The sequence below is a fragment of the Tubulanus polymorphus genome, chromosome 4 (genome assembly GCF_964204645.1).
Source record: "Tubulanus polymorphus chromosome 4, tnTubPoly1.2, whole genome shotgun sequence".
Lineage (NCBI taxonomy): Eukaryota > Metazoa > Nemertea > Palaeonemertea > Tubulaniformes > Tubulanidae > Tubulanus > Tubulanus polymorphus.
This window is the reverse complement of record NC_134028.1, coordinates 7,717,260-7,745,008: the sequence shown is the minus strand read 5'-3', so window position 1 is coordinate 7,745,008 and position 27,749 is coordinate 7,717,260. Positions and strand designations below refer to the sequence as shown.

General features: G+C 35.8%; 1 protein-coding gene across 37 annotated transcripts in view; it reads right to left on the bottom strand.

The window, feature by feature from the left end:
* The window catches only part of LOC141904097 (uncharacterized), a 145,874-nt gene that overhangs the window by 44,740 nt on the left and 73,385 nt on the right, over positions 1–27,749 (bottom strand). For 27 of the 37 annotated variants that reach the window (XM_074792571.1, XM_074792570.1, XM_074792588.1 and 24 more), the window contains 20 exons: positions 26,052–26,239; positions 23,096–23,113; positions 20,163–20,387; positions 19,743–19,897; positions 19,134–19,345; positions 18,485–18,689; positions 15,121–15,144; positions 13,846–13,942; positions 13,190–13,418; positions 12,666–12,917; positions 12,153–12,225; positions 11,870–12,073; positions 11,393–11,521; positions 11,172–11,272; positions 9,023–9,077; positions 7,942–8,121; positions 4,383–4,526; positions 3,740–3,787; positions 1,993–2,082; positions 949–1,080 (listed from right to left, as the gene is read on the bottom strand). In XM_074792571.1, the coding sequence (XP_074648672.1) occupies positions 949–1,080; positions 1,993–2,082; positions 3,740–3,787; positions 4,383–4,526; positions 7,942–8,121; positions 9,023–9,077; positions 11,172–11,272; positions 11,393–11,521; positions 11,870–12,073; positions 12,153–12,225; positions 12,666–12,917; positions 13,190–13,418; positions 13,846–13,942; positions 15,121–15,144; positions 18,485–18,689; positions 19,134–19,345; positions 19,743–19,897; positions 20,163–20,387; positions 23,096–23,113; positions 26,052–26,239 (2,761 nt within the window). The remainder of the gene's footprint in view (positions 1–948; positions 1,081–1,992; positions 2,083–3,739; positions 3,788–4,382; positions 4,527–7,941; positions 8,122–9,022; positions 9,078–11,171; positions 11,273–11,392; positions 11,522–11,869; positions 12,074–12,152; positions 12,226–12,665; positions 12,918–13,189; positions 13,419–13,845; positions 13,943–15,120; positions 15,145–18,484; positions 18,690–19,133; positions 19,346–19,742; positions 19,898–20,162; positions 20,388–23,095; positions 23,114–26,051; positions 26,240–27,749) is intronic. The other 10 variants (XM_074792583.1, XM_074792579.1, XM_074792587.1 and 7 more) reach the window with 10 other exon arrangements.

Sequence of the window (27,749 nt, the reverse complement as noted above, 5' to 3'; positions counted from 1 at the left end):
ATTGTTACATATGTTATTTACCTTTAAGATGTTTAGTAGGAGGGCGTAGATGCAAGACCAAACTATTCTTCATAAACTTGTCAATCGAAAGCAGCAGTAGTAGATGTAGTAGTAGTGGATTATAGTTGTCACGCGCTGTTATAAGCTGCTCTAACACTAGCTGTTACACTGTAATCGTGCTTCACAACTAACTAACTACTACACAACATAGGGTGGGTGGGTTTACTAACTAGCTAACGAGGACAAGCAGTGCATTTGAGGAAAATATTCTTTTTTCTCATTACATGTAGGTGCATTGACAAATATATCTCTGGATACATATGAGCCAATATCTATGACCCTTATCCACGATATCTTGATTTTTCCAATCTAAGGTGAAGTTTATAAATTGTGCATGTAATTAAGGACAAGTGCAAAGTAATCTAGGACAAAGGACAACTCAAACGAGACAAACTGATGAGGACAACACCACAAACAACAAAGCAAGAAGATGTAAAAAAATTAAAAACAGAAGAATTAGATTCAAATAAGATTTGTATATAATATAATGATCAAGGAATATTTTGATATTTAAGTTTTAAAATGTAAATGCATTACAATGAGCAAACATGAACGATCAAACATGTACTAAAAACACTAAGAAACCAAGATCGACTGCCTAGCAAAATCTGTTAAAAGCATTAGCACGACAGTTAGCAAGATCTGTTTCAAAGGAATATTCTTAAGTCTATAAGTCATGTCACAGTTCAGCGACATAAGCAAATTATTGAAAATTGCTTGATAGTTTTTAACCTCCAACACTCAAAAATATTACAAGTCAGCAAAACATTTTAGCAAAAACAATCAATGAAACCAAGACATTTCAGAAGGAACCAATGATGGGAAACATCATCATTAGAAATACGTAGCTCTTCAATGGAGCTTGAATAATGGTTTAAAGATACCTACCGGGTTCTGGAGCTGCCATGGTTTTAGGTGCATTCTCTGGTGCAAGTAGATCATCTTGTGAAACCCACTCTTCAGTTTGGGCGAGACGAGCAGCGACTTCATCGTAATTAGTTCCTGACTCTTTTTGGACATCTGAAATGATAAATCAACCACAATTACAGCAATGAGTTATGTAGAGACTGGCAAAACAAAAAAAATGTGGAACATCCCATTACGTCAATAAAAATCTCAACATGAAACAGATTGATATGTATTGAATGAATTTGAAAAAAAAATTACTTTTCCTTTAAATTCTGATGAACTGATCATTTATAGAACAGATTTAGTATGAGAATGGTGCTTGAAAAAATAATACAGCACTTCACAAAAATCACTGGTGCCTGTTACTTATCAACCTCTAACAATGACACATAATATTTTCTCTCATTTTCTCTATTTACTCAGACAAACTTACGGTACAACATCTACATAATATTCACAACAAAATTTCAAACCAAATCTTTTCTCAATACCTCCTTATATTATATACTTTATATTTCTGGCTCATGAAAAGACCACCAGTTTATCATCAAGGAGTAAGGACATGTGTCAAACAAATATTCAAAGCCAGTTGAACATTAAAGGGTAGGGATACTGAGGAGGAGTGAGAAGTGTTTTTGATGTGATAGATCGAACTATCAACAACATAATAAGAATGGATCTCATTTACGGTTCATGTTGCATAGATCAGCCATACAAAGTCATCACTGTAACATCTTCATAGAGACGAGATCCATCCAAACATAACAGATCCATTTTTACCATTCGAAAGCAGCAAATCAAACTCGCAAGGTGATGAAAAGTGGTGACATGTTGGTAGCATGAGCCTACCTCTGTAGTGATGAGATAGTTAAAGACTACCTCTAGTGAAGAGGTAGTTAAGGACTATACCTCTGTAGTGACGGAACTAATGAAACAACGAATGAAACACTAAATGCTAAACAACGCCACCTATTGTCCACTCAAATCATCAGGCAAAGCCAACGAATTACGATTCTTTTATACCTTTCTTTACTCTAGTAACAACTTTTCTTTTAGTCCACTTAGAACCGTCCCATTCTTCAACCTCTGTAATTCGCTCTTCATATAAATCACCTTTAAGCAGCGTGAATATACATATATACATTTACATAGGATTGAGATATATATTTTGCTTAATGTATAAAAACAGTTCCTCAGTTTTCTGTACTCTTCTTTTATGTAATTACGTTTTCATCCTTACACTGAACTATAAGAATCTGCGGATATTTGCCACAACGTAAACAAAAAAGGATACCATAAAAGGATGGGTTTTTAAGAAGGGTATGAGTTCAAAGTGCACCTGCTGGTTGATCATTGTCAAATAGATTTGAATCAACAACTTGTATCCAAACACCCGAACATGAACAAGCACATCATTCACAAAGGCCAGGTATCTCATGCGATTCTTTTCATTGAAATAGTGTACCAATATAACACAATGTATTTAAACAGTGAGTTGAGAAGATATGAGTCGACCTGGTGCAAATCGGAATGATTCAAACAAACTTAATGGCAAATTTTAGGATCTTTTAGAACATAACTAAACAGAACTTCAACAGAAACTTATATTTTGAGAGGGATTATAATTGTTAGCTTCATTCAAATTAAAAAACTTAGAAATTTGTCTTCGTTGTTTTGGAAGGCAGTTTTTCTATTATTAGTTGGATTACAGATCAGCCGTAGAAATTTTCCGATTCTAGGTATTAAAAAAAATTCTTTTTTGCCTGCCGCCCCCCTTATTTTTAAGCATAGATATGAAAATAAAAATAAAAATTTATCATTTTTTTCACTGCCACATGATCTTTTGACATCACACACAAAAAATCACAATTGACAATGGACAATGGTAATTCTAACGAATATATTTGTCAGGTTCGTTCAGTAATAGTGTCACTTACAAATATGCCGGCGTCAGTTATGAGTGTAGGCAGTAAATAGACAACATTCAGGTATTATTATCCAAAATGCCTTCCAAAATGAAGCAAAATTTTTTTCAAATGCCCAATCACTAAATTATTAACGAATTCTAAGTTTTAAGTAAAAAAATTAAAAAAATTGTTCAAAATGTTTTTCTAATTTTTTTCCCACCTCCCAATCGTTTCAAGTTTGTCAAATCCGTAATCCAACTTATAATAAAAAAAGATGGCCTAAGAATAGATTTATGTTATATCTACTAAATTCTCGGAAATTTAGAATATACCTCGATAAATCAATGTATGGTATGATACTGATGTTCACCTGTTATAAAAGATAGATCATTGTGGGGAAGAAACCAGAATTTCTAACAAACAGCAGGGACATTTCAGAGTAGATTTCTAATTAGTATGAACATGCTATGATAAACTCGTAGAGGGGAATGATACATGATTTGACAAATTGAGAAATTAGGATTTTGAAAAGTGATATATGACTGAGCAAAGTTACGGTAAGATCGAGTTCTGCTTAGTTGTACTTCAAAGGAGCAAACAATTGCCAGGCAAGCAGCAGAATGAATTTTGTGATTTTTTCTTCCAAATCTTAGGAACACTGACAAAGATGGCAAATAGAAAGTACAATATACATAATCGATTCAAGAAAAATGAAAACCACATTCGTGAATATCAAATCTGGTTAGTCCATCAGGGAATTAATTGCATTAAAGATGCAAAGCAGACAATAGGCTAAGCTTCTTCACCACAAAGATCTTCTTTAATATATGTTGTGTGTTAAAGAGTATATAACCAGCAGATACCTTTATTTTCATTAGGTGTTGGGGGTGGTGTCTTAGTAGCATCGTGATCTGAAAAAGTGATCAGTGCAATCAAGTTAACTTGATTAAAGCAAAACCATATAGCCTAACTAATCCCCTCCAGTCAATGATATTCAATATCAATAGAATTGAAAATCAAAACTAGATAATAATAAAACGAACAAAAATGTTGCTCTATACTTGGACAGGGCCTATCTGAGGCAGCGTGCCTTGAATCATTTGTGATGTACGAAGCAAGTGTATAGACTTAAAATGAAGCTAATCCTATATGTGAGACACTTCACCAAGCTTATCTTAACAAACATGAGGCAAACAAAACGAAGTAAATAACTTTGATATTGCAGTACTAGTAAACGCAACTCCCAATTGAATGCTATAAGAATTGTTTGCTATTGTGTAAGCAGAAAAAGCTTGTCTTAAATAGAAGCCATTTTGTTAAAGTTTAGCAGGTTGGTAAGCGGAACATCTGTTAGCCTTTTATTTGCTATTTTCAGTTTTCGACAGAGTGAAGAACTTCCAAAATAGTGCAATAAGTTAAAGCAGCGAGTTAGAGGATATTTTTCATGTGTGGAGACACTTCATCAACAGATTTCGGATGCTCAGTTTTGTTGTACACTGAATATACCTTTTTTATCTTCACCTTCCTCGCTAGAAACAGACATGCGTTCATCTACGCCTTCATCTTTCAACGTATCGACTTTAGTTATAAAATCTTCGACTGGTGGTTCACGTTCAGTTTTATCAATTGTGTCTTCATGGATGGTCGGTGCTGTTGTCAGGGAGGAAACAGTATGATTTTGTTAGCAGTTAAACAGATAGTGGCGTAGTTACTTTGAAATTGGCTTCTTTAATTGGTAATTGTTTGTGTTCCATATCATAACAACTTGATTATAATATTTTCGTTAACAAAGCGACTATTTTATTATATTGCAAGTTTAAATGCTTATAACTTCTTACAACAAAGCACTAAAAATTGAGGAAAAAAAAACAAAAATGTTTAACATCAAATCTTTCACTTTCAAAGGTTTCCATGAACTGCAAAAATGTGGTCCAGAGAATTGATGTCTGCTAATCTATCTGTCTGTTCATGTAATGGTTCTACCATTAAGTGATGAGCTCGGTGGTTCAATTCAATTCCAATTATTTGGTAAAATTACTGTTATATTATATGCATCTATCATCAGAAAGGATAGAGCTAATCGCTGGAAAATTAATACAGACCATAATTAGTGTATTATGTAGGCCAAAGCTTTGTCAAGATTTTCAGACAAATATAACTTTATCAAATTATGCAGGCATCAGAATTTGGTATCGTTTCAGAAAGTGAAAGATATGAAGTTCAACTTTCAGGGGTCCTGGGACACCATGCCCACTTGGTGAAATGCTTGACCATATGAAAATGTTATCAATTGATGACCCGGAAACTCACCACAATCATACATTACAACTTGTCATGAGCTACAATTTTGCAATTTTGGTTACAAAAATGCGTAGAACCAATGATATGGAAATATAATTTCATTCTGCTTTTCAACCCTCCCCTCCTGGTGAACTTATAGAGAAACAAATGACCCCGAAACTCAAGATAACTGAAACAATGACCAAAACAAAATATGCATAGGTACCATTATAAACAGCAAAAATTGTACACAATTATCATTTGATGACCATTTGGCGAACACATTTTTTGTTATTCCCTTGATTATTATTATGGCACATTTTCTCTATTCTGAGCACTTAATAAAACAGCTAGCAGATTTGTGTCATTGTAATGACATTATTTGTGATAGGTGAATGAACGAGTGGTATCATTGTAAGCGCCATGGAACGATTACCCTACTAGGCTATATCTATTTCATCCTTAGGACCAATTATCAGTTTTTGGATGTTTTCAGTTTCACTGCACCCAAAAATCATGAAGGGTTAAACTTCTTTGCGGTACGATGAGGCGAGCCTATAAACGACAGGATGTTAAACGGCTGTGTCAGTTACAGTTGCTTTTGTAAAAACAGATCCGTGTCAGTGTAAATGTCTCCATCAGGAAGCTACAGACCTTGGAATTCTTGGCAAAAATGACCTTTTGTGGCATATTAAAGGTCACAAGATGCCCATCTTGGGTCTGATCGACACAATATTTGTGGATTCAGTCCACAGATGGACAGGTTAACGGACGGAAAGTGAACGCAATAGCCCCCCGGGACTTAAGTCCAAAGTGGGCTGAAAAGAAATAAATTCAACATTCATTGATCAATGACACAAAAAGATTGCACGTGGGGAATTATATAACCATAAACCTGTGGCTTCTTTTATGATATCTTCTCTCGACTGAAAAACTGATTACAAAATGGTATTGAGACAGGGAATTTCTTAATCCTTTTTTAAAAAGTACAACCCTGTATCAACTTAATTCATACCTTAGTAAATAGGCTAAGTGATGGGCTTTCTCTTATTCATGCATTATCAGTGCAACGGCAGCAAGACTCCTGAATCAGTTTTCCAGGGTATATACATGGATTCGAGTCAGTGATTTCAACTATTCACTAACGAAAAGAGACTCTAAATTTCAATATGTAGCACAGGAAGAAGTTTATGTCTTCATACACATGCAGATGAAGCCACAGGTAAAGGGCAAACATACACAAAATCATACAACAAACTCACTAATCAGACTACTGGACATTCACTTCATACAGTGCACATGCATACACTTTGGGATTGTACAGTGCAAATGCAGGAAACCTTCCACGCAATATGTGATAATGGAATTGTTAGTACAAGTACGTAGTGAGATATTGTTTGTGATGATGTGCATTATTATTAAGTGCAAACTATTCCTGTATTCGATAATATGCAAATTATGTAAGATATATAAGATGCATCTTTATCAATAGTTGAATTATCTTGAGTTATCCAATTATGTAGGCTAACATGATGTAAATGAGTACTTTTACTATTATCCTATTGAAAAAATGACCCGAAACATATTTTAGAACATTTAGTCTGACCACAATTCTATAACAACAAAGTTCTCTTGTACATTGAAAAATGAATGATACCAAAAATTCATCAATTTTTGTTGATACTGATAACAAAGCTATGTTTTCATTTCATTCCATTTCTTCAAAATGAATCACAAATAATCAGATAAGGGAGGTATGATTTGTATTGCTTTGGAGTGCTAACTTAAGTAAACGTAAAGAAATTGCACCATTGACAACACAGAACAAACTGTTTGTGCTGTTTATGGAAATGAAGGAGGAATAAACGTATTGGATTTGTGTGAGTTGTAATATCTAAAACCGTAATTCTAAAAAAAAACATAGTGCAATTCAGACCTTTACTATAATTGAGATCAAAATTAGTTACAATCTTTGATAAGGACCGATAGCCTATATCTATTGGCTAAATTGAGTACTGATCCAAAGAGATTATCAAAACAGTACAGACTCTTCAATCATATATGAACACAGAGGAGTCAATCGATTGAAATCATACACCAACATAATTGTAAGTTTTTCATATATGCCGTCCTTATTGGCTGTCATAAATCAGCCACTTCTGCTTGACAGCTAATGGTCGCTGTGAAATCAGATGAAGAATGGCTAAACTTTATATTGCATAACTGAACAGATCGCCGTCAGATAGAATGACAATATACCACCTTCATAGTTCAGCTTGTTCAGTTTTACCATAGAACTATAAGCGAACGGGAAGGCCAACTCTGTGACGTCACTATACATTTGCCTTTGATATCTGGATCAGTGCCCTCACCAGCAGCGATAAACAATAGGTTCTTGGAAATATTTTCGATTATATTTTCTCTGCGAGCATTGAACATTACCGCTTTTCAAGATTTGAAACAAATCAATGAGAAACGCTAAATTAAAAATAGAGACTGGAAACCAGTCTACAACCACTATTGCTTAACGCCACCGGTGAGGGTGCTGAACAAAACACAAGATTACTAGCTGTGCTTAGCGGATATTTGAAGAGTCGGCCTTCCCATTCGCTTACAGTTCTATGGTTCTGACTTTTGGTGACAGGTCTGATTACGCTATGAACGAAAAATAAATCTGGAGTGGTGATACACAACAATAATCATGCAGTCTAAAAACACTGTAGTACGTGTGGGTTCAGTGCACATGTACATGCCGATGATTTCTGTGTATATATTCAATGAATACCTTCATCATTAGGGATACTGTCAGTGGATATAGCCTGTGAATCGGCTAATAAATCCATCTGCTCGGCGAACGCTAACAGAGCGTCCTTCTTTCGTTTTTGCTCATTAGATAATTCATCGGACGATTTAGGATGTACGACTCCGCGTCGTTCGTCTAGCTCGGGTACGATATGCAAATCGTCTAAAACAGCGATACATAAGCATACAATATAGACATACATATATATGTAAAAGGTTAATAGGATCGAGGCAGCTGGTGCAATTTTGTGACCACGGCGCGGGGAGCATCAAAACCAAGTTCATCGAGAAAACAGAAAGCATGCAATCTATGAAGTAAATATCTGTATATATATATATATTTATATATGTACCAGTGTAAATCAAGCTTAAAAGCAGAATCACTATATCATTACTACAATACGGAGAATGAATTGTTAGACATTCATTTTATCATCGTGTTTTCTATCATGACCGGTGAAGAGATAATTTGAATATTTAGAATATAGAAAGGTATAAGTAAAGTACGAAACAAGACTAATAATCGAAATGCAAATTATTTCGTAGAATGTGCATGATTTTTGGCATGGTTTATTTCATGGAAGCGAAAAAGCCTTGTTAGAGTCCAAGAATCGTTAAAAACTAACTAAAAAGATTAACTTTGCCTATATCACACAGTATTAATTTGTTTCAGTGATGGTTACCAGACACATTTCACCCTGATTAGTCCTAATTTGATAATAGTGTCTGTTCAACCATACCCCATGATCTAGATTCAAAAGTACAGACTTCGAAAGTTTATTCATGAAAAAAAAACAATCCATTCTTTTCAGCGTTGATGGCAAACTGACCGCACAATGAAGGCACTGGGTCAAACACATGACTATCAATTCCCAGAAAATTTTAAAAAAAAATAAAATTTTCCGCAACAACAAAAGGAAAAGAAACAGTCAAGATTTTTTGCACATGATTTCTATGACCTTTACCTGAAATACGGTGCAATAATTCATTAGTTTTTGAATACCTACATTTCTTCTCCAAATGGTCTGAAAAGTATCTGAGTATATACCAAGACCAAAGCTTACCTTTTTTCGGCGATTCTTTTTCACTTCCCGATTCCTCGCCAGCCGATTCCGACTCCTGAAACAGTTTCGGGAAGCAACATGAGCTATAACGGTACAGTATGCTGACCATGATCACGATAAAAGTTATCAATAAACAAATCCAAAATGTGCCATCATCATGGAAATCAAATGACTTGAATCTTGCAGCTACCGTCGCTAAAAATGGAAACTCCATGAATTCTGAAATATGCGCCTACTAACAACATTACTCTTTTCTTCTGTAAGTCTTAACAATATAACTATGAGGATATTACATATCCTGAAGTCACTGGTCTGAGGTACTTCCAAATAACAACCTATTGTATCTGTATATACGACTACATAGCGCAAATATGTAGGTCACATCAAGAAGGTCATCTAATTTTTAATGATACTTCAATTAGGTACAATTGAAGTATCATTAACCATTACCGAATAGCTCATGCCAAATATCATACGGAAAAATGTCTGATGGCTCTGGTGCATATTTTTCCAGCATGAAATCTATGTTAATAGCAACTTAAATAGGCCTATATTTTTACTGCGTGGGGTCTATCTGTGAACAATGACCAAATACCTATACGAAAGTAGGGGTCCAGGGACACCATGCCCACTTAGTGAAATGTTAAAACCTATATAAAGTTAAAATCTGTTGATAGTTTCATCAAAAAATCTTTTTCCATCTACGAATGAGGACTGATAGAGACAAAGGTGGCCACCTCGGAATTCAGGCCAAAAGTTATATTTTTGGGCACAAAAAGGTCACAGAACATATCTTGTGTCTGATAGACCCTGATTTTCTCATGATGATGGGCCCTATGGGGATACATATACGTATGAAATAATTAATCAAAGCATCTTCAAAATTTCCCTAGAAAACTGGATTCCATCCTATAGATGAACAGACAGACGCATAGACAACAGATGAAAAACAAACCGCAACAGCCCACAGGGCCTTAAATCCAAAGTAGGCTAAAAATCTCAGTTATTTCCTTAACTTTGCTTTCCAAATCAGAGTAAACACTATTTTTTTTTTAAATTCTTGAATTTTCGTGAACTTCTCATCTTTAGCCATTCTAAATCTACCCTTTATAAGATCGTCAAAATAATATACCACCAGTATAATATACTGTTTGCGGGTCTTATCAAGGATGGTCGAGTTTCACAAATGGTTGACACACCATTCAATGACTAAAATATCCCTAAATGAAAAGTGAAACTGTTATGAAGCAAGGTTTGTAATTTCAACCAAAATGCTTTTGCCACCCAAAACCAAGCACTGTAAATCTAATAAAATGAGGAGCATTATTAATTTTCCGGGAAATTTCGATCATCAAAAATACCCCATGGAACTCTAGTTAGCACACCTAAACCAGTAAGCAAAATTTCTACTTGCCAAAAATAATCATACATCCGTATACAGTGCAAATACACTTTTTGAAAATATACCTTAATAGTCTGTATTCCAAAGTGCGGCATGCAATCAACCGTATTTTACTAATCAGTGACTCCGTATAATCCACATTGAAAAAATATCATCCTATATCATGGACTTCACGAACGTGTCAAAACCTCCGTAACATTTCAGAAACTCCTCCATACCGACAAGCATTATTAATGCAGATGAGTTTTTAATTAGATATACCTTCTCATGTTGAAAGTATTCGAAAAATGACTTGACCACTTGAAATGGCCAAAAATCTAAAATCGTTGTTTGATTCTGCAACATAAATATGTGTCTCCAATCTATCAATTTTTAAGAAAATTTCACAAAGCAAAATTATGATTGCGATAAGTGGTTAATGACAACCCATGAATCATAATATCAGCGAACTTTGTGAAAATTGTTGCAAGTATTCTGGCAGAGTCCGAATGATCTGAGCCATTTTGTTGTACATGCGCAGGTTCCAGTTCTACAGCTGTGAGGAGTTGAATTTTAAAATAACTAAAATGAACTACTCTCAATTTCAAATCTTACGAGTTGAACTAATTCACAACTGTGTAACTAGTGTAGCTCTTTTCATTTAGGGATTCATAATGATATGCCTAAATCTGCTTACGTAACTATCCAATCCACAGGATAGAATTCGCAAAGTATCTGGATGTTACTCAAGGACTTGTATAAACATACCTTCATCATGTCATTTTCATCATATTGGACATCGAGTGAAAGACCACGGCCCATTGTTGAATCCCTGGATGGTCCTAATTCTTCTTTTAAATCATCAAAACCTACAAACGATTGGATTTTTTTTAAATATTTTTGAATAAACTGAGATTGAAAATTTTGATTAAGCACATTAAGACGACATTTTCAATTACTTTCAGAAGAAAATGGTGAATTTCATTTACCTGAATGTTCCATTTGCATCTGGGCGAAGGCTCGTTCCGTTTCGTCAGTAACGTGTGATAAATTATACATACATTTTTTAACAACATCATGTCTATTTATAGCTTTTAAGGCTTCTTCTAATTTGTTACCTACAAACAAGACGACCAATCAGAACGTTAGATGATCTATTTGAATCTAATCTTATCAAATGTGTGAGATTTATAGTATTGTGATGGAGAAACAGTACAATGCTACCTAGCAACATATACGTAATAAGCATTATTTCATAAACCAAACAAAGACTTCCATCTTCTGAGAGATAGTCACAATCAACTTATGCACTAATCAACACACATAAAAGGTTATAAAAATCGTGGTCTTTCTAAATTTCTCACTTTTAACTCTAGCAATACCATGAAAATTTTGAAATATTCTAGACTGATCTAAAGTACAGGTTTATACAGTTTGAATAGTATAGTTTATTTTCAGCGCCTTACCCGTTGCTTCATCACCGAATTTCTCTCGCCATAACAGCAGCATCGCTAATGCCTGATCGCTCAGCGTGTGATATTCTTTTTTGATGTTGATTATTTCGTCATCGTTAAGACCTAAATGTTGCGCAAGCGCGACCCAGTCGCCCTGAACCGCTTCAGCGATATCGCTGAGTCGTAGGTCGCATTTAGTAATCGTATCTTGCACCACTGAAATAAACGTGGCGACTCCATTTAGCGATTGACCTAATTTTCAAATGAAAATCGACTACATGTATTTTTAACCTACCTATGCCTTCTTTCCAGAATTTATATTTTCTACGTAGTTCAGCTGCTGCCTCTGAATCTAAATCTTCTTCTAACTGCAAATTTGATGAGAAACATTGTTTTGAAAAACTAATTGTCAATAACTGAACTAGTTACTCAAGTCTTTCCTTTTTCTTCTTTTCTCACGAAATTAATGATTGGTATCAATTCTATTTTAAGAGTTTGGACCAATCCACCCCTGCAGAATTCCAATGTGCCCTCCAAGACACCAGGAAAAAATTCTTTTACAATGGAAATTTAAACTAGGGGTCGAGCGACACCATGCGCACTTGGTGAAATGCTTCCAAATCGAAAAGCTGCCTTTTACCCTAAATTTTCAAAAATTTAGGGAGAGGGCCCTCAGACCTTCGCGCCTTGCATAGTCAAATCGGTCTTTTTTAAATAAAGAGCCCATTACAATTATCAGATCCACGCCCTTAAACAATTCCTAGATCTGCCCGTGTACATTATGTTAATAATCTTTTATATTCCATACCTTTACATAATCTTGTAGTGTGATATTCAGGTTACATATTGGATTTTGTGGAGCCTCACCACGGCTAACTTTAGGCTCCCGCATGAATGCTATTCTACCAGTAGGATCCTGGTCAGAATCGCGTATCCGTACAGTGTACGGCAGACGGTTTTCTCTAAATGCATGGAACACAAGATTTAACTGGTCATCTGACTTCGTTACTGGAACTAAGTTTCCAGCCATTTCTACATATTGGCGTTTTCCTTCTAAAACCTGAAATCGGATAAAAAACATTACTATCTCTTATCCAACGTTCCTAGTAAACGATCATAAATATGTGGCTCTTCATGAAATTCTTTAGCCAAAACTGGGCATAGTTTTTCTAGGCTGTCCATATTTCTCAGTCAAAACTTCACTCATTGGAAATGGACAAATTACGGAAGTTGGATGTATAAATTGAAATTAAAGCTGATTTCATCAAACGTTTAGACTGAATAATTGCCCCCCTTCCCAAGGTAGCAAGATGAAATTTTTCTAATACAAACCTCTACATCTCTGCTACGAGCAACTTCTACGAAATGTTCTTGTCCTTCTAATGTTTTTTCCATTTTATCGTCTGTCATACAGAAACAGCGTAATCTTGCTTCCATCGTATCATGACGTTTTGAGAAAACGACGAACTTTGCCATGTATGGCACGGAGATGACCTCGCGGTAAAGTTCTGAAGCCATCTTTGCTGCATCGTTCGTATTTTGACAATCCATCAACCAAAACCTGTTAATTCATAGCATTCTTAAGCTCACTCTGTACAGAAGCATATACCATATTCGGAGAGCTAAACTATATTCTAAGCTTTTAGGTTATCAGTACAGAAGTTCACTTGTCGTACGCTAATATTTGAGAGGATATTTGACAAAATATTTAAGGAAATCTAACATTATTTGGTCAGGTGAAAATCACCCTGGGACATATACCCGGGAGGTACCGGTAGGTACAGATAAACCGAAGCTATGTCGAGCTACAATGCGACAGATATGGATGTGACTGAGACTTTGTAACTGGCAAGAACTAGTGGCGCATGTCATGGGGTAAACTTCTACTTGTACTTAATACATTGCGCCAACAATGGACTGACATGATAAGGCCACACATTATGTGTTTTTATGAATCATAAAATTCCAGAATATTCATTCCACTTTACCTTGCTGATACAGCTGTGGTGAATGAGACACAGTCATTGACGAAGTTAAGCTGTGTAGTTCCAGTAACATCCTCCCACTGTGCTGGCGCTGCTTCACCTTTACCAAGGAAAATATGAAGTCTCATTCATTAATACGTGACTAAATCAACTCTTTACAGTTTGGGCCATCATTTATCCAAACAAGTCAATATAGAGATCTGCAGCCAAATCAATTCTCTAAAGTCAACTTTAACAACTGGTAATAGGTATTTAAAATAGACATTTACTTAGGAACTTGAATACGTTTCAAACTTTATCTTAAAACTCTAGCAAACTTAAATCTTACGAATGTTTTATAACTAGTTATGATAAATTCGAGAAAAATGCAAGAAACATAACATCAGAAGGTAAAAGGATAGGCAACTTGTAAAATGGTCTCTAGGAAAAGCTACAACTTATAAATCTAGAATGACTAAAATGATAGACAACAATTTGAAAAAAAATTATATATTTAAAATTTTAAAGAAATTCTTTTTAAAAACCGAACTATATGAATTACAAATTTGGATTCCAGTGAAAATCCAAAAGATCATGAAGAAATTGTAAATTGCTGATGACTCTATAGAATTTAGAATTTTGAGAAAAATCATTGTGAATGTTACAAGCAATGATCTAATTATGTGAATTTATGCAGGAACTGGAATTTATTCTCGACCAATCAGCACAAAGCACACTGTGAATACTTTGGGAAGCCCCAAACACCTCTATGCAACATCAAATCTTCAACCACTAAAACTTGTGTGCAGAAGCAAGGGTAGTAGAGTGGAGTGGTACTCATTTTCTTTATCAGTTCAATTAGATTCTTGAATTAATTATTAACAGATCGAGTTCCATGCAACTTATCTGGCATAGGACATTATTTTCTTTTTGACAGAGAGAGAGGTAGTTTCAAGACAGTTGACTTAAATTTCAATCGTAAAGCAGGCTCTTTCAAACATCTTGATTACCATGCATCTCATTAAAAATTGTAGGCAGTAGACGACTTCTTGAATACTGATGCTGATATCTCACTGATTCAGCATGAATAACAGTAGTAGGTAATCTCTTCAAACAAAGGTCTTGCCATGCAAGTCACCAAAACCGACAGGGTTGGAGTTGTCTGCTAAAAGTTACTATCAGATACAAAGTTTTTAAAGTTTGTTTCTAAAGAATATCTCTCTTAAAACTGGTTTGTCATTCGGATATAACAGTTAGCAAACAGTATCGGGAGGTATTTCACCATACCAGACTAAATACCTTCACTGTCTTCATAGCGTTCATCTTTGTGACAAAATCAGAGCAAATTATATGAATGTTTTACTAAACAGTGTACGGAGAGTTATGTGAACTACTACGCAAAACGTGTCTTACACAGTCAGCCAAGAATTTACTCATATATGATAAATCAATCAATAACTAATCAATGCGAATAATGAGAAATATAGTTATGTCTACCAACTAGATACAGAGCTATATATAAGCAAGCTCTTGAGACCAGGGAGATGCACCTCCCTGGTGAGACATTAGAAAAACACCTAAGAACAGGTTGTTTAATTAGGGAAAGTTTAAGAGACCAGCTTTATCTTTGAAACTGCTCTATGAAACTAGTCCTTCATAATAAATGACAAGCATGACCTAGTTCTACAGTTCTGAGTTAAAATCAGACTCTTAAAATGAACTAATCTTATCTGGGAATTGACTGTAGAAATGGGCCATGTGTTTTATGATAGCATTACAATTTTCCAATTTGTTTTTCATCGATCAAACCAGCAAGTGCTGCTATGTTTGATGTTATATCCGGAGTTACCTAGCATGTTAAGTGAACATTAATGTGAAACAATGAAATTCATGCAAATAACAATTATTTCATTTTCATTATTGATACATTCAATGATAACGTTTTCATCAACAGTCACCTTGAAATAGCAACTGTTTATCAAATACATAAAAAACCCCTACACCACTATTCAGAGTTACAACTAGATTGTTAGTTAAGTGTGCGTTCTGCCTGTTGTGTGCTCTGTGAGAAAAGTGACAAAAATAAGCCATGCAGAATTCAGAGTGGATTTCTCCGAACACAAGTTCAGAAAACTTACCACTGACCGAAGCAGTTTTCTTTTATCAAAAATACTCACACATAAGTTAACAAATATTTCCTCGTTAGTAAACTATCATATAGACTCGAACCGTTACAATATACTAGAATTTTCAAAGCTTCGAACTCCGATTTCAATAATGTATTCATTACTAGGCTAAGGATCCGATACGAGTGGTATTTTTGATAAAAAATACAGGCTCCGATAAACATATTAGTCAAATGATAAAAGTGCATGCGAATAGCATCAAGCAGAAAAATAGCATGTACCTTGCGAGTTACCTATACACATGGACCGGGTTAAGCAGAATTAATAAAGTAAGCATAAGACATTAACATATATGTATAAAGATATGATATATATTCACAATACTGCAATGCGAGTCAGTGGACACAAGAATTGAAGCCATTATAAGGATAGTGGTTGCTCGGTGCGTGGGTTCTGGCAGAGTTAATCAACTCCACAGTCCTTGGAGGAGGGAATTGGGGGTTCGTTCCTCCAAGTTTTGACGATTATAGAGGGTGTTGCGCATGATGAGAATCGCTGAGAATTTGAATTCAAATTTGAAATAACTCTTCTCAATCGTAACGAGAGAGTGAAAGAGAAAGAAAAAGAAAATTGCGAAAGAGAAAACGAAAAAGAACGGAAATCAAATAAAGATATTGTGTGATGAGAAAAATATTCTGAATATAAAGCAAATGTTATCAGCGCTCAAAGTTAAATGGTAAAATACGTGGTTCAGCTTTGAATTCGAAGCAAATATTCTACCGGTATTTGACGCACAATCATTATAGTGGCTTAATCTTGCTCGGTTTTCGGGGTACGAATTAGTCAACGCAATCTAGTGGAAGTGGTGTCAGTTAGGGATGAGCGTACGGGACATGAATCACCACTCTCATGCTATTAATGATTTTACAGCAGTCACAGGTTTCGTTTTTCATACGCTGAAACCGACAACACTACGTACGATCGACACTGACGTTACAGTTTGAAAATGCGTTAAGTTAATTGCTTAACTGTATTCAACTCGATAGGAACTTAAAATGATGAATACATGAGTGAAAGAAGACATTGGAAGAAGACGTCGGGGAAACTTGGGAACAACGGAATGTAAAGAGCGAAATTAAATTCGAACAGAAAATAGTTTACAGCGAAGTGTCTATTGAGACTTTTAAAACTATGAACGATGAATATTTAGAATCGTATTCGGGCTGCTAGCTCAGCGTAGTTGAATCAAATTAACCAATGAAGCTTCAGAAAATTAGTTTAAAAATTTCACAAAGCTGAAGCCATATTCGATTACTGAAGTCATTGAAAATGAGCTGGTGATTGGCCTTCATGAAACTAGGCCAGGTACTTATCCAACTTTCTGAGCGAGGGCCCACGAAATGAAAATATCGGCGTTAATGTCCAGATCATGCGTAAAAACGTAGAACAGCGGGAAAAACAAGCGTTCCTGGAACTTACTAAGTCCTTTTAAGGGTTAGGAATTGGAAACGAGGCATGCATGCAAGAGAAAAGTCAAAAACAATTGGTGAAATTATTGATTCAGTTGGCAAAAATGACGACGATAAGCTTTTTCTTCTGAATGGATATATTCACCACAGATTGGAATATTTAGCTTCAGTGACTGGTACAGTTGGATTATCAGTAAACATGTGCAGCAGCTAAAAAGCTTAACATGAAGTGAGATTTTAAGTACGGAAATAGATTATCTTCGATGAATTTTCAACCGATTTCAGCATGAGCTCTCAAACATCTGGAATACTCATAACAAATTTTTCAAGTTTTTTCTTATGGTAATTCAAAATGGAAAGACAAGTCGATTTGTGATTCGAGTGTTGACGAAGACGGTATGGATGCGAAAGTTCGCTGTAAAGAGCGATGCCTTTCTTTAGATATTCAATGAAAATGAAATGGATGGATTAAAACTAAAAGACGAGTAATAAATATTCAATACAGTTTCAGACTTCACAATATGGACTATTTAAGACAGTTAATATGGTAGCGAGGATTATACGTTAATTAGTCAGTTCACTAACCGTAGTCATGCCACAATCTTACGATCTCACAATTTTAGTCATACCACGCCACCAAGCAACATACCATGACACCACTGGTCTCGTCACCTGGTCACGAGATCGCTGACAATCCGTGTCCACAGTTCTGAGAAATGACCACCACCGACTGACTGACCATCGGCCAACTTGAGAGCCCATGCACAGCGCATTGAGATTGTGGTTAATAGAATTTCACTGAGCCCAACTTCTTCAAGTTTGTATTTTACACTCACAGAAAGGGCAGGATATCTCTTCATTTGTTTTGCTTTGGAAAATTTTTCTAATCATAATAAATTCCGCATTAAGTTTCTATTCTAAAATGACGTGTTAAGTGCTAAACGGTTCTAAAATTACCCGAAACTGAAAATAAGCTCAAAAACGGTATGAAATTGGGATCAGTGAAACGAAGCATGCAATTAGATAGATAGAGAAAGCCAGGCAGGCAAATGGATAACTTACGCTTACCGGCAATACTGCATAAAAGTCTCAATGTCGGAGCTTCACTACCATATTGGTTAATCATGCCTTTCTGAGAGGCTTTAGGTAATGGAATGGATAAAGTAATGGGACGATGGAATTTACGTCGTCTCGGCTCCACAGTGACAATCGGACTGACAGCGACGCGATTACCGAGCATCTTCGCCACTTGGTCTGCTGGTACAGGTTGGGCCTGAAAGTGAAACAGTAAAAAATTTTAAATACAGAAGAATGATGTTTAATGATGTTGAATGACCAAAAGGGTTCCTCATTTCATCAGCAAGTGAATTACTGGTATATTGTAATGCTATGACCATCTTTTATGCTAGATGAAATACAATAGTATATCAATAATATATTACTGCTTTGGCTTAGTGTTTGGGCTGCGATATGGTGGAATGTATCAGTTAACTTGTTTGAACGGACATTGGGTGCCATAACATGCTTGAAGTCAACTTTGGTAGTTCATACCTGATGTAGGTCTTAAGATGACCAAATGACTGTTCATTACAGTTTTGGCACCAGACATCCGTTCAAACAAGTTGAAAAAACATAAGTACTGCTACCTTAGCTCCAATGATAAAGTATAAATTCGAGCTTTCCTGTTAGAATTTGAACTCGATAGCAGTACACTTACCTGCAATCCTACTTTAATCTTCTTAGTCAAGGCTCCTTCGGGGAACACGGCCTGCACCTGCGGTACGACGGCGGAGTTCAGAATACCTCCTTCCTGTCCGATCATGTTGTTCTCCTGATTTATACGTGTGACCAGACAGAAATACTGCGGGAAATCATTTGTTATGATGCGCGTGATTCTTTGTTTGTAGAGTTCCTCGGCAGATTCTAATTCTAAAAAGCGAAAATGAGAAATATTGAAATCACTCACAAGCAACAATGAGATCAGCTTTCATTCTATATTCAGGCCGCGCATTTTTGATTTCAAACCTTGTTTTCGGAACACAGTATTAAAGAACCATTTGAACTTAAGTTAAATCTGTTCTATGAAATTGGCTCGAGATTTTTTTGTATGTAAGAACCACCAATCTAAAAACTTGATGAAGATAAATACAAAATGGTGAAGAATCAAACTGTCTTTCAGGAAGAAAATTACGAAAATTTCGTCCAGTTAACCGTCAGTTTAATTTGACTTAGGAGTTCATTTTTAGTTTTCTTAAAACAGTAGATTCAAACGTAACCCCTAATGGTAAAATGGCAACCTGAAAGTCATTTCTGTATTTTTACTTACCATCAAAACTGCCTTGTAGAGCATCGTGCACAGCTTCCTCGGTAGCTTCCATGGTGTGTTCTCTCCATTTATCTCCGTTATCGCTACGTAAAATGATCACTTCTCTTTCCTTGCCGCGCAGCGAGGCAAAGTGTGGTACTTCGATAATGACGGGTCTGTTTTATAGAAAATAGAATGGGCAAGAATGAGAATAAATACGTGTACATGTATAAGATTTTATTAAAAGAGACTTTTTAATGAGCTTTCCTTCACAAATGATAGCCCTGGTTCTATCTATGGACAATTCAACTCTCAAGAAAACAAAGTCGATACTTATTTCTTAAAACATAGGGAACTATAGGATTCTGTTCAAAAGATTATTCATTATATCAATGGCTTGCAAGAATTGCATCATAACCTGTATGTTTTTTCAAAACGTACCCCAAGAATTTCGTGCCTACTGGTCCCATTTCAAGAACGCGGGCGGCGAGGCCTTCGCCTTCCATCAATGGAGGCGGGTGAAGCAGTTTCTCTTTCTTGATCAGTCGGCACGTGATACGCGTCGGCATCGATGCTTTACGTGGGGGAATTATGATCCTGACCCCCTGGTGTCTGCAACCCCTCATCGCTCCACCGCGAGCATCAACCATGAAGCTTATCAAGAAACTACACAAGAACGATAGAAGAACAAAAATACATACAATTCAAAATTCAAATCATTTCAATGAATTCAATTGTTCGCTTGATATTCATCCAATCAATTTATAATTTTTTCCCGAGATTCAGTAATGCTTACTTCATGCTCTTGATATTATCTATTACCATGCATGTCTAGTTTCAAAAATTTTCACTAACAATTTAGGCTCGAATAATGATTCGATTGCTCACAGTTATTTGAGTATATCAATTAGTTCGACTATTGAAATTTAATTCAAATATCTCTGCGAAGCGTGGCCGGCAGAAGTTAATCTGGATGATAACTTGAAGACTAAATTCCAATACGTAAAGTCCAAGCTGGGCTGCAGAAAGAGTAATCAGCAGCAAGTTGAAATGCTTTCAGGAACTTTTTTTTTCAATTTTCATATTCTAGACCTTTGGAACTGGGGCTAGTTCCGCAATTATGATTTGACAATGGTTTGGAACTAATTGACTGTAGGAGTGGGTCCTGTAAAAGCAACAAAAAGAATTTAATCATTTCAGAAAGTGCATCAAGTTATCACACATGATCGCTCAACCAAAATGAATATTTTTTCAGACCTATTTCATGTTTGCATAACACAAATCAAAGGGACATTTTGATCAGTTTTCTAAATCATCCATCACCAGTTGTTAAAACAGTTATAGTATATACACATACGCAGGGGATAATCAAACATTTAGGAATTTCAGGGCACAAAAAAAACTACGTTATCGTTATTTTGTTAGAACGTTTGTGCAAACAGCGTTAGTTACATTCGAGTGAATATGTTATAAATCAAAGGCGGCACATTTATGTATTTCTCAATAAAATATCTTGTTAATAGTACAAAACATATACATACGAATATTTGTACTCAAATATTTGCTTCCTACGCATTCGAAAGCCAAGCATTCAATCCAATAAAGATTTCTATCTCTATTTGTGAGTTTTGGATTCTACAATGTGCTGTTCTATGATATGAAATAATGCATTCAATGATCAAGCATACTTTCAAGTGAGAATGTTATTTCTTCAGTTAAACCCCGCGACCCAACTACGCTGGGTAAAAACATGCTTCGAAATTTTGATAACCGCAAATAACCAAAATGCCAAAATTTGCAGAAATGATTCCGAAATGAACACCGACAAGAGAGGAAAAGTCTCATATTCATTCAACCATATTGACAGACGCCATATCAGCTGTCGTTTAACCTGTCTGTACCGGCTTCAGAAAGAGCTCAATAACAAACACGAACAAATAGACGCAAACAACATCAAAACATTTAAACGTGGAATGAAAATGAGCAACAAATAATCATACAACAGTTAGATTGTAGTTTATACACCTTATATCGATTATGATTATACTTAATTGATCATAATCATGAATCACGAATTTTCAGCTTTATCACAGGGAATGGGAAATTGGATATCTCTAGTGGACACAGTTCATTTAATATTAAGTTGAACTTCGATTGAAATTGGACCCTGCAAAGGTGCAGGTGGCTGGTTCCAGAGTCATGACTTAATATAACAGCTTTCACTGGAAATCAAACAATTATCACCTAAAGACAACAGTTTTTTGGACGGGAACTGTAGCAAAATTATTTTGAGTACCCGCAAGTTTGTGAAACCTCTATAAATGTATTTTCCCAAAATCAGTAAAAGAGTTTATCTTGCGATTCTTCCAAAGAAGGTTTTTTTAGCGTCCTGGCCACTGCCATTATCTCCACTTGGCAGCCGCTTTTCTCTCCACAAAAGCCGAGAGCTGACGAAAGTGTTTCAAAGTGCGGCATCAATGTCAACATTCCTCGCTTTGGAGTTTGGAATGTAGCAGCTCCCTACCACAGGAAATGTTATTGATAGCCGTATGAAAATCAAATCATTGCATACGAGTTGAATTGGAGAAATGGAAGATTTCAACTAGCATTATATTATGCTGAACAACAACAATAGTGGGAATGGCCAATTTTAGTTTTGGCACTGCAGTTCCCCTTTAAGGTCTTGACTCTGGATGAGTAGGTCTGTTGAGTGACTGTCTGAAAATGCATCACCTTTAAATTGATGATGAAAAACACAGTTCAGCATATGATTTTCTGGAGGGAATTTTTGCATTCATGATTAGTACCAATGATCTCGATTTCTAGCAATGCGCGATAGCTAGCTCGAATAAATCGACCGGATTCAGTGGATAAACTACAATCCTAACCCCAACACCAACTATAAACATTGCAATGATTGTTTGAAAAGGCATGATTGATCTCTATTAGAAAGATGAAATTAAAACTATTAGATCTTTTGAGCGATGGATATTCAGTTCGCATTCACGCAAACCGAATAAGCATCTGCAAGCCTTTACAGATATCAAGTGTGGCATCCGACGGTCGGGGTAAATCGTATCAATAACGAATGAAGTTCATTCAAATTGCAAATTATCAGTTCAAACTACCTTGATTTTCAGATGCCAATCTTGATTAAGTGCGACAATAACATCCCACGCAAAACTCAATCGCTTTCTGTCAAGTTGCTTGATTTCCGAAATCCGTAAGGTAATCATTTGCCGATTCGGCAACGTTTCACCGATTACCGAATTCTATTCGAAATAATTTCAGATTCGTCGATTGATATTTTGCGGCGGGATGTTACTGCTTCAACTGGTTTGAAATAAAAGCGAGTGTGTTCGTTTATTTTTTACCTCTTCCATTTCAATTTGCTACAAAGACGCATCGAAAGTAGAAGAAAAATGCAAACATTAGTCCAGCAAATGACTTGGGCCAGAGGTAGATTGGGGTTGACACTGGCACCACCGACAGCTACATATTAAGGTGACAGTGTCGGAGATTGTACTGTGACACAATTCTGTACGTACAGAACATGGACATTCCATATTAGACATTAGGACATCTTTATGTCTAGGTAAATTCTGCATTAAAAACCGCAGCAAGACACGTTTTAATTTTTACAGTTCAATTACATTTATCGACTTAATTTCCGATGGGAAACTCTATTCTTTAGATCGTAAAATTGTTAAGAAGAACTATACAGAGCTAATTAACGTTTAGTTCTATTAATAACGAATGTAGTAGTATCATTAATATGCCGAATATATGATTATTTCTTAAATGAGATGATACGCATGACAGTGAAAAGGAAAACAGTTTTTTTCTCATCGAGTTTAGCCGAAGTTATTAAATGAAATGATGTACATGTGTAGTTTCAGAAATACCCGGCAGAGCAGAGAAAATGATATTAGAAAATTCACTCAAAGCTTATACTTCGGTTGTTATCGCTATCACGACATAAATCAGATCAGATGACAAAGGCTTTCGTTATTATTTACTTATCCAAGTCATCGTAAATGCCATGATTGCATCGCATACGACATAGGCCTATCTTCAATTTCGCAGCGTTATTAAGGTACTTGTAACTATCAAAAAGATAATACATTATTCAAAATATGACTACGAAGCAATGATGATGTTGCAATTCACCATTCGACAAGTAAAATGATGAAATTTCGATGATGAAATATGAGATAATCGCAAACAACGAAGGATGCCAATGACATATATGCCATTTTGTGCCACAATACTATACGGACGAACGTGTGATCTACCAAAAAGGGGTTTCTATAGTTTCTAGACATGCCAGGCTTTACACAAAGTAAACGCCACACAAAAGCTATCGGTACTTGCTGCAAGAACTGCACATTTTTTAGAAGTACTTTCAACCTTTTACAAGAAGGAAGCAGTCTAGCATTTTATTTCTTGCATAGTGTTTGTTACATATGTTCGTCTAACAAGTTTGCAGAGGCTCTAAAAGCTAGCAGCTAGTGATCTCTGATAGTAAAATTTAGTATGTTCTAATGAAGCTATAGTTCGTAGAAGACTTTTAGACTGAGTCAATTCTATTGCTAATAAGAGAAGTAGAAGGCTCTAGCTATGGGGCACAGAACCGATAGATTAGACATAATGACAATGACATTAGACATGAGTACAATTAGCACATTATGAACCTAAATAAGAATTTAAGAAACATGCATATGCTAGCTCAAAAAGTAGGATTGTTTTTTTTTTCGATCTATATCATCAATTTGCCATCATAAGTCAATCATCTTGCGGGAAATATTTCTAACGTCCACACTATAGAAATGGCCCTTGTACCCCAACATCTACTGGCCCAAATGATGATCCGAGTTTAAACTTGTAAATAAAAAAACCCAGACACCAGCCATAGATTAGATAAAATACCATTGATATTATAGTATTTCTAGTGCAGAATTTGATATATACATATATATTGCTTGAATAAGGGATGACTCAGTGAGATGAATAAATGTAGTGTTTTTTCAATGAAAGCTTGGAGACTTTCTTTTGAAGCACAAATGTAATAGCTTGATTGTCCAATCTAATTTCATCAGTATCACAACTGTTACGTACATGGAAATGAGAAAGGAGCCCCTTTCATAGTTCTAAAGGCCAGATTGGGATGTAACATAACTTAGTAGAAACCATGTTCGCAGCAAAAAATGAGTCTCTTCATATTATGAAGCTTATTAAAAACGGGATTGTTGTTTTTAATAGTTTCAGCTACAGTAATCAATAGTATTTGTTCAGTGAATAAAGTATATAATAAAATGGGGCGGATTGGTCATTAAATTGATAAATCACTGAGTCAAAAGCATATAAAACTGATATCTGTATAGGGAGGTCATCTACAAATATTATCTAGACATGTACATATTGTCTGTCTAACTTAAACTAGTGCAAGACAGTCACTGTGTATATCATGCAATGTCTAGGATCTCGAAACGATTCAAAATCATGCTTCTTAAGAAGGGTGAATCAAATAATGCACTTCACTATTTTGCGAAACTAAGAATGTTATTAACTCTTGTAGACATTGCAAGAACATCTCAGATGCAAATATACGCGAAAGAATATCTTCATACTTCGTAATGAATCGATTCAGAAAGTAAAATACCCGGCGCATTTCATACACTGCAATATGTGTGTACGCGTATCTTCATCAAACCCGCTGAAGGTCTTGAAGAGAAACAGTTAAAAGAGAAACATCTTCCATGTTTACTTAGCACAATAAATGAATGTCGCCCGCATCAAAAACATTCCGAAACGGGTCGGCTATAAGGCTGGCCAGTATATCTATATCCTTGTTCTTATTCGTCTTCATCTAAATTTTTACTGGCTGTAATTTTTTCTCGGGCTATGCAGTTATTAAATTGATTCTGTAGCTGAAGTTATTAGTATGTCAGACGACTTATTATTTATTTGTTAAGAATGAAGTTTGTTTAGTTTACGGGTAAGTATTCAATATACACCACTGGTTATCAGGGGGATGTTTTTAAGTAGCATACGCATGATATAAAAAGATGGACACATTAATAGATATCAGTACTGCAAGCATCAAATATTGGTTAATATCATGTCTGAATGAATCAGCCTTTATGCCATCTAACCAATGTTCAGATTGGAAGATATTAAGTAAGATTTAATTCAGATATGAAAGGCTGGTGGAAAGCTGCATAAGTTAATGGACATTTTCAGTGTACAGCATATTGTAAACATCGGTGAAAATGGCAAGATGGCCGACACTTCAGTCTGTAATTGAACTGCTTACGAACAAATATTTACCCAGAAGTAAGTGGAGTCCGGTCTACATCGATATTGTCCGGTTCATAACCGACACCGGTGAAAGCCGGCATGCCGCCGTACTGCTTCATCTGGGCGTGATCCATCGACGAAACTTGAGCGGAAATCGGCGCCTCCATCGACGCGTAGGCCATATCCGCGTGGATTGAATCCATCTTCGAGTCTTGTTGCTGCAAAAATTTGAAATGACAAGTTGTCAAAGATAATGCGGATATTCGGTCGAACGAGAGCAGAGACGGTAGGAGCTCGCTATTACCTCAGGCAATAACCCGATCAGTGATAATTCAATAATGAAGTAAAACTATCAAGCGACCCAGTGTATACATAACTCAAGTAAAGGGATGAACATAAGATTTAAATCAATACACAACAAGAAAATTACACAATCTTTACAGTATAACTAAAAACACCATTTAAAACCGAATTGCATACATTTCACGATATGTAGATCAAGTAACGAAAACTCAAATGAAACATTTTGTAAGGATGCAGACCTTATCTGCGTAGTTAAATACAACACAAACGACAAGAAGGAAATCAAATAATGTTGCCTCTATATGCCAACATCAGGGCCAATATTATGTTATCACATACATATGTGGTGGGGAACATGTAAACCAACTGGCTGCCGCCGACATCTGTTTAACATGTAAACAATAACCAGCAGCCACATGTGCATGTCAATACACATGTGCCCTCGATATGCCACACTTTGTTCGATGAACTAATATTAGCCAGATTTTTCTAGCTCAAAAGATTCTGTAAAACTGATCTGAATATCATACACAACACAAAATAGGATAGCCTCACGTAATAATAGGTATTTCCAACATATGATCTGCCAATTTGCATCTCCTACCAAACAAAGCATGTCTTCTCTTCAATAATGATCATCAAGTCTTTAAGCGCGCAAAAACCGACGATACAATTGCAATTATTTGAGCACCAATGCATAGAAAATAATCTAACCTGTATTGTCATCTTAGATACGGGGTACAATCCTCTAATATAACAGTTATATCCCGTAGCAGCAGCAGCCTTATAGCAAGCACACAACAGCGGGCTCGGCTCAATATACAATCACACCCTCTCTACTACAACGCAGACAGTGGGGTATCTCCCCGAGCTATTCAACTCCTACCAGTGGAGGGTCAATTCAGGGCCATCAGTGTGTACACTGCTGCCGCCACAATTCAAACCAGAGCTCTTCATTGTCGTGAAGAGGTGTAATATTTAGCACCTGTTAGTCGATTTCTAGGACATTTGGGAGACTGGCTTCTTCGGAGCAGGGAGGTGGGCCCACCTCCCTGTTCGGAGGAAGATTCAAATCAAATCCGAATGCATGCTAGATGCAGTGAATATGGACGAAAGATTGTGATTGTTTTCAGAAATGATGGATGTTGATGCGAATCACATTAATTCACTTAACTGATAACATGTGTAGTATGATAGCTTAAAGCTAATTAGCATTAGCCTACATTTCACTGTTTCAAGCGTTCACTATTTTTACGCACAATTCAAATACATGCATTGTTATATTCTATATTTTTAGTGACAAATATTGAAATGCTTATCCTATTTCCAATACTGTAATATGGCTGAGTGCAGTATGGTATAACGGCGATAGTGTACATTGAATGTAGGATTGAAATATATTCAAAATGAAAATCAATGCCGTAT